General features: G+C 37.5%; 1 protein-coding gene across 1 annotated transcript; it reads right to left on the reverse strand.

The window, feature by feature from the left end:
* Nucleotides 1-2808: 2808 nt before the first annotated feature.
* On the reverse strand, nt 2809-3990 carry LOC113271984 (F-box protein CPR1-like). The gene has a single exon (XM_026521903.1). It carries the CDS (start codon nt 3988-3990, stop codon nt 2809-2811), a length of 1182 nt encoding a protein of 393 aa, XP_026377688.1.
* Nucleotides 3991-8086: the final 4096 nt, after the last annotated feature.

The raw sequence follows: 8086 nt of genomic DNA on the forward strand, positions 1-8086 counted from the left end.
GTGCTACCGTGAAGGTCAATATCAGTGTGAGAGAAAAACTTATAGAGATAGGATTTTGGTGTTCTAGTGTTTGGGGTTTGGGGCTTTGCCCTAAACCTAGTTTCTAGTGTTTCCATGTTTCTCCTCTGTTACCAGCAACTGTGAAGGAAGTGTAGAAGAGAAGACATGAGGCTGGTTTGAGGAATGGTTAGAGAATTGGTTTCTATGGTTTTTTCGATGGTGTTTCCGATATTTCTTGTTAACTCTTTGGCTTGTCTTGGGTTGTGGAAAGAGCATGTAATAGTCTTTGATTTAATGGAAGTTTTTCTGGTGGTGTTGGCCGTGGATGTAGCCTGTAAAGGTGAACCACATATATCTTGTGTTGTGGTTGTGTGTGCGCTTTATTATCTTCTGTCTTACTTATTATTTCTCTCATATTTAGTTCAAATCACCAATTTCTCTTTGTGATCATGTGATTCCTCTGCGCTCTGGGTGCCAATTTTCCCAACAATTTGGAGATTGAAACAAGGTTGTTCAGTTGAGGCATTGAACTTGAATAACATAATTGTAGAAGGAGACAGCCAGATTGTTGTGAAGAGCTTAAAAGGAAATATACGGAAAACCCCATGGAGAATATGGAGGCTGCCACAAGATGGCTACTCTATAGTAGTGTTGTTTACAGTTTCGTCCCAAAACAGGCTAACAAAGCTGCTCACTCTCTGACAACTTATGCACTCACTCACAACGTACAACACAAGTGGACTGGTTCAAATATTCCGGCTAGCATTGTTCCTCTCATTGTAAACAATAGTTAGTCTTGTTTTCTGTTTTTGTTTCCTTGCCCTATACCAAAAAAAAAATAAAAAAAAATTGACCACTGTTTACTGTTACAAATCTTTTTTTTCTTTTGGTATGCTTAGACTCTGTGAGCTGATCTTAAAACATCGTTAAATTAAAAAGATGACCACTCAATCATCTCCCTATCTTCTCTTACAAATTACCACGTGGAACATTACAACTACTAGTTGTGCGCCATATATATATATAGTCATCATACATCAAGCTATGTAGTCAGAAGCCTATTACTCTCCAGCAGTTATTTCAAAAAAAAAAAAAAAAACTCCAGCAGGCCCTAAACTCCCATAGTCACTGCCTAAGTTTTTTTTGCCGTATATGTTTTTTTGCCGTATATGCAAGCTAAGGGGGGCAGGGCAGTCAGTTGGGGAGCAAAGGAGGTTAATTATGAACTTTTATTGATCAGAGTTTATGTTGCCCATATCAACCATTGAAAAAACTTAAAATTAAAGGTGGGCTGCCCATATATAATCAACCAGCGGCAATTATAAGAAGGTATTGTTTGCCCTACTCTTGTTCAAATAAAACAAAAAAATATTGTTTGCACTAATTTAAGCACTCCATGCAATATAGCTAGGGTTTGGAATTTAAAAATGAAAAGAACTTTTAACAAATCTCCCATGGCTGCCGACAGCGGACGAGTGAGTTGTTAGCAAAAAGACTGGAGAAAGCTACAAAAAATCTTGCAGAGAAAGAGATGCTGAAAGAGAAGAAAGGGCGAAGCAGATAGACAGAAAACTAGCTATAGGATGAGGTGTACCAGCATGGGCGAAAGGGAGACGGGAGAAGCAGAAGAATGCTGTATCAAGACAAACAGTGGGAAAGGACAGTTCAGCAGACAAACAGTGGGAAAGGACAGTTCAGCTTCAGCGCGAAAGCAACACTCAAGTGCCATTGACAAGGGACCATACAATCCAAACACTTCAAACATAATAGAAATGGAAGGGATCCACGTCAACGCTGAGGCAAACTCTCGAACATAATGATTAGTGGCAGAAGATCACCAGGACGAGTAATGTGCCATCATCGGAAGAAAAACTCTGTGTTATTTCTTAGTCTACGTGAAAAAACTCAACAATATCAATTAAAATGGAACGGATGGAGTACAAATTACACATGGTGGATCACGCCTGGCAATAGATAATACATGATAGCCTAAATACGTTATTTTCTTTAATAAAAATGTGGACATTCTCTCCACAAAGGCTACAATTTTTTCATGGTATATAGCAGGAAAGGATTGTAAAAATCAAGTAGAGATTTCACCAAACTTCACAATGCCTTATCTAGAAAAACTATAGGGAAGGAAGACATGCGACAGATGGTCTGACGAATCATGTAACATATGTTACTCAATCACAAAATCTCTCAGCCTCAACGTGGAACCATACAGTGCCACATTTCCTAAATCAAATTGTAATGACACTATGACGTAATTCAACCTCCTGTAATTGTTTCATGATAGTTTAAATACATCTCATGCTACAAAGTCCACTGTAGTTAGATGATTAAATTAACAATACTATGAAAGGATCCATCAAGAAATAAGCAATAATACTCAAAATTAAAGGAGTATAAACACTTTTTGAGATGGACACGTTAAAAATGGTATTCATGTCAAACAAAATGAGATAAAGGGAGTAACCAAATGTGTTCCGAGGAGAAAGGTTAAACTATACTGGAAAAATGAAAGTAGCTAGAAGAAGATAAAGTCACCTAACAACGCAACCAAGAACCAAAGCAGCTTCCTAGCTCAAATAACAAGGGGAAAACTAAAACCAAGCAACACCGTACAAATTAGCAAAAAAACCTAGAAGTTTTACCAAAGCAAACATGCCAAAATAAAACAAAGCCATTCTACCTAGTTGATCATTGCTTGGCTCACTATTCACGCCAATTTTTCCAGATCCTTGTCTTTCTTCGACATGGAAAATGTCTTTCATATTGGATGTGTCCCTTCTAAAAGGGATAAAATTATCGTTTTCTCATTATGGATTTTTCTCCTAATGATTCAAGTGAAACAAGGCTGTTCACGTGAGGAATTGCTATGCTATTCCGCATCGAACAATTATCCCAGAGTTTTCTTAGCACTTGAGTTCCCAAATCAAAACAAAAGACAGCCCTATCAGACGACATTAGAACTTGATTGCTCTTTGTAACCGCGAACAGAAAATATGTCACAGCCTTTGCGCATGGTATGCTAAATTTCTTGCTCCATCTCCATAGGTTGTTGAACTCATCATGTCCTCTGATATCATAGCTGCTGCTGAACTTTTTCTTTTTCTCTAATACCCATATGTGAATGAACTCATCTTGTTTTCCTACATCTATATGAACGACACACAAATACCCTCCAAACATTAATTGAAGATCAACTTCAGTGTTAGACCTATCAGGTGAAAGTGGTGGGAATGGGATCAACCTGAACTCCTCATCCGCTAAGTCGAAAGCCACAATTTCTTTTGCCCCATCCTTTATCCAATGAAGGGATCCATTTGCCCAAACACTGCGGTAGTAAGCTAAATCGTGATTAAGTCTTCCTATATCTCTCCACCCATGACCATTCCCCAAAGTATATGCTTGGACTTGGCCGCTGTACTCATCACTGGAACTGATGATTGTTGGATATTCATTGTCGTTGACATCATGGTAGTAGATTCTAACAACTTTATACGCATCAGTAGGATGATGATATCCAAATCCGTAATGAAAATAACCTTTCGTCTCAGCATTACATGCTTTCTTGTAGTTATTGAATGCTGGAAGATAAATGTATTCGTTAGTTGCGGGATTACAGATGTAGATGGGATCGCGTGCATAAGAGGACTTCTGCTTTACCCAGAGACAAACCAAGCCATTAAACGAACCAACCATGTCAGACAAGGGGGGTTCTTGCTCAGTAGACGGATGATTATCGATTTCCATAAGTGTCTTGTAAGAGTAATCCCCACGCATAGTAATATCATCGTAATGCTCTTCTCCTCCGTAACAGAGTTTGAAACCTGCAGGTTTTCCAAGCTGCAGAAAGATGAATCCTTCGTTGATATTATTTGTTATATCTCTCAAGGGTTTGCGAACTAGTTTGCAGTTGATGATGGTTTCGTAAGGTAAGCGAGATAGTATATCTAGCAGTACATCACTCGGTAGTTTCTCCATCTTATGAGTTGTATATTCTATATCAATCATGCACAGAATTCTAACAAAAATTAGTTCTCCCACTATATCAACCGCCTGACCTCTCTGATCTGCTAACAACTCAAAAGTCCGCAGTATAGATTGGTTATAAGTTTTGTTTACTTTATAAATTTCAAACCCTAGCTATATTGCATGGAGTGCTAAAATAGCTAGGGAAACCAATATGATGACAACACGCTTTAAATTTTGTAATACCTTCTTATATTTTCCGTGGTTGAGATGTGCAGCCCACTTTGAGTTTTGTGAAGAACTTTGTGAATGCGTCGGGTAGATTTTTTTTTTTTTGTTCCTGGATGGGCTTACCGCGCAGAGTCCGAGTTTATGTGCACCTTCCAAAGATTGATTATGTTACAGTAAAATGTGATTTAATTTTCGAGGAACCAAAGGGAAGGTTGAATTCTTGAATGAGGAGATTATGGGCATGCACAATGGCATATAACGTCATGAAAGTGTTGGTGGGAGCATCTAACATCACCATCATCTTAGCTAAATAGCGCGACTTGTAGGAGTTAAATATGGCACATATTAACAATTACGCGAAGTGAACAATACAACATACCCTAGGAATATCGCTCACAACAAATTGAGACGTCACATCAGATGATGTCAGCAAAGCCACGAGTAAAGCGTGAGGAGTTATGCGAAGATGTAAGATATGCGAAGATGAGCGAACATGTCGCAGAGAGATCCCGAAAATAAAGAAATTCTTAGCTGTCATCCACTATGTAAATCCCTATATAAAAGAGAGAGTAGTTCTCTTGTAGAAGGTTGGAACATAAGTCTTGTAAGAGAGATTGTAAGAGAGAGAAAGTGAGTCTAGTTACGAAAGTGTTATTGTAAGTTTCTATCAATATTGTAAGTAATCCAAATATATTCAATCAATGGAATAATCTTGCACAATGATCACATAGAGGAATCATTAGATAAATTGAAGTGTAGTTGTAAGAAATCTTACAACTACATTTTTGGCGCTAGAAACAGCTTTGGATTGATAAATCATGGTAATAGATTTGAAATTCAAAGAGAAATTAAGGAAGAATCTTAAAAGACTAATGAAGACAACAAGAATCACATCAGTTCAAGAAAGAGGTAGAGATATACGGTGTCATAATATAACTAAAGTATCAATTTCTGAAGCAGATTTCCAAGCGACAATAATTGGGAAAATTCATAAAAGAAATCATGAAGGAAAGAAAATTGAAACAATGAAGGCAGAGTTACCATTACAAGATTGGGAAAAGGTGCAAATATCTTTTGCTGCAGATGAAATTCAAGAAGAAGATTTACAGTGAACAGATCCATTGGTAATCACGGTTACAATTATTGCACAACAAAGGACATTTGAAGGGTGGGCAATAAAGAAAACATTGATAGATACATGAAGTGCGGTTGATATATTATTGGGATTTTTAACAAACTGCCACACTTGTAAATCCCGATTCAAGAAAATGCCACCGTTTTTTTCAGAGTTTATTAAATGCCACAACCGTTAGTTTTTCCGTCAGGACCCACACACTTGGTCTTTTTCGCTGACTCGGTCAAAATAATCTGTCGCCATTTACATATTTACCCTTGAAAACCCTATTATACTAGTCATGGGTTCACCATCTTTCCCTGTTAGTTCTTTCTTCTTCCTCTTTCCCCTGTTCTTCTCTTCTCGTGTTTCCGTGAGAAGATTTTGTGATTATGATATCCGAAACTTAAGAGAAACGCTAAGAGTTGATTGCCGGTGATGTTGTTGTGATTGTTTGAGCACGGGATGAAGAGGATGAGTTGCTGCTGTAGATCGAACATAGGAGTTCTGAAGTTAGGGTTGCTGTCAGATGTAGAACAAAGGGGTTGAAGTTTAATTAATGTTCTGAAACCATTTTGAAGATAAATCGAAGAGCTAGGGTTTTTTCTGTGGAGAAAAGATAACTTAGGATGTCTTTGATTTGAATCCCGATTGGTGGGTCGATTTCAATTTGAAGCAATGGTTTGAGTATTAATTTGAAGAATTGTGTTGTATCCACAGAAAAAACATGAATTGAGCTGTTGTGATTGGTTGGTCGATTCATGTTTAAATCCCGATTCAATTTGAAGCAATGGCCGATTTCAATTTTTTGAATTGGGATTTACAAGTGTGGCAGATGGTTTGAATCGGGATTTAAACATGAATTGAGCTGTTGTGATTGGTGGGTCGATTTCAATTTGAAGCAATGATTTGAGTTCGTGGAGTTGAATAAATTGGGATGTCGTTCTCTGCTGAGTCTCAGTCGATTGAAGGAGTGCTAGTATCAAATGGTGGATGCCTATCGTTCATATACAGGACTTCTTCAAACAGCAACCAAGGAATTGAATCGGGGGTTTTGATGTAATCTGAAGATGGGTTTTTTCCCAATTTGGTTTTGATCAAATGGTGGTCATGAATTACAGGAGACGGTGGCGGAGATTGGGTTTAATGGCAGTTGTTCTTGCGAATTAGAAGACATGAGAATCAATGGGTGGCAAGTAGTGTTCGAAGTTCACTTTCATTGCAATGGCCTTGATCTGAAAATGGTGTTGATTGTTCTTATGGCTGATCGAGTGTAAGGAGGATAGAATTTGAGGGTGTATATGTCTTTTACTAAGCTGGATAACTAACACCTATGCATTAACTGATGGTAACAGTTTTTTTGGATGGAAAAGGTCAAATGTGTGGCATTAAATAAACTCTGAAAAAAACGGTGGCATTTTCTTGAACTGCAAATTGGAAATATGTCACTTTATTAAAATCCCCTATATTATTTTATCGCACATTTAAAGCAATGGGATACAGAGATGAAGAAATGACACCTGCATCATATAATATTCATGGATTCAATAGAGCAATTACAAAGCCAAAAGGATAAATTGTTATGCGAATACTAATGGGAGAAATCAAAACAAAAATAACACTGTGCGTGCTAGACATTGAATCACCACACAACATGCTGTTAGGGCGACCATGGGTACATGGGCTAAAGGAAGTTTCGTCAACATTACATCAATGTATCAGGTTTCCAGTTCCAAGCGGTATAGGTGAAATTAGAGGAGATTTAAAGGATGCGAACACTTGCAATAAAATAGATGTGCGAAATTATGAAGGACGAGCAAAGAAACGAAAGGATAGATGGAGAAAAGCGAAAGAACAAAGAAAAGAAGAGAAGTTCTGAATATACATGATAAGAGCAAAAGAAGGAAAAGGAATACCGGGTGAAGAACTAACTGAGGAAGGTGAATGAATTAAAGAAATTAAGGAACCAACACCTATGGGCGAACCGAAGGAGAACTTTACCGCAGCAGAACTAACAAAAGAAATAAATATAGGAACTGCAGAAGAACCGAATATATTAAGAATCGGAACCAAAATGGGTAGAGAAGAAGAAAAAGAAAAAACAATAAACATTCTGCGATCATATAGTGATATTTTCGCATGGAGTATGGATGAAATACCAGGAATAGATCCATCTGTCGCTTGTCATAAATTAGACATTAAGAAGAATGCAAAACCATTCAAACAAAAGATAAGGAAAATTGCAACTGATTATCATCCTAAAATTGAAGAAGAGTTACAAAAGATGTTGGATGCAGGAATTATAAGAGAAGCAAAATATCAAGAATGGATACCAAATATGGTGGTGGTCCCAAAAAGAACAACGGAATTAGGATCTGTATAGATTTTACGGATCTAAATAAAGCGTGCCCGAAAGATAACTTCCCTCTACCCGACATACCCCAAATGATGGAGTCTGCGTCAGGAAATGATAGAGTAACGATGTTAGATGTGTACAAGGGTTATAATCAGATTCCATTAGCTGAAGAAGATCAAGAACACACTTCTTTCTTCACACCTAGAGGTTTATATTGTTACACGAAAATGCCATTTGGATTGAAGGATGCCGGTGCGACGTATCAGAGAATGGTGCAGAAAGTATTTGAAAAATGAATCCATAGAACACTGGAAGTATATGTGGATGATATGTTGATTAAAAGCAAAGAGGCGAAAGATCATGTTGATGATTTTCGAGAAATATTTGAGAAAATGCGAACATTCAAT

The sequence above is a fragment of the Papaver somniferum genome, chromosome 4, assembly GCF_003573695.1.
Source record: "Papaver somniferum cultivar HN1 chromosome 4, ASM357369v1, whole genome shotgun sequence".
In the NCBI taxonomy this organism is placed as follows: Eukaryota; Viridiplantae; Streptophyta; class Magnoliopsida; order Ranunculales; family Papaveraceae; genus Papaver; species Papaver somniferum.

Excerpts from the sequence above, each read along its gene's own strand:
- LOC113271984 (XM_026521903.1), bottom strand. The coding sequence starts at position 3,990 with ATGGAGAAACTACCGAGTGATGTACTGCTAGATATACTATCTCGCTTA.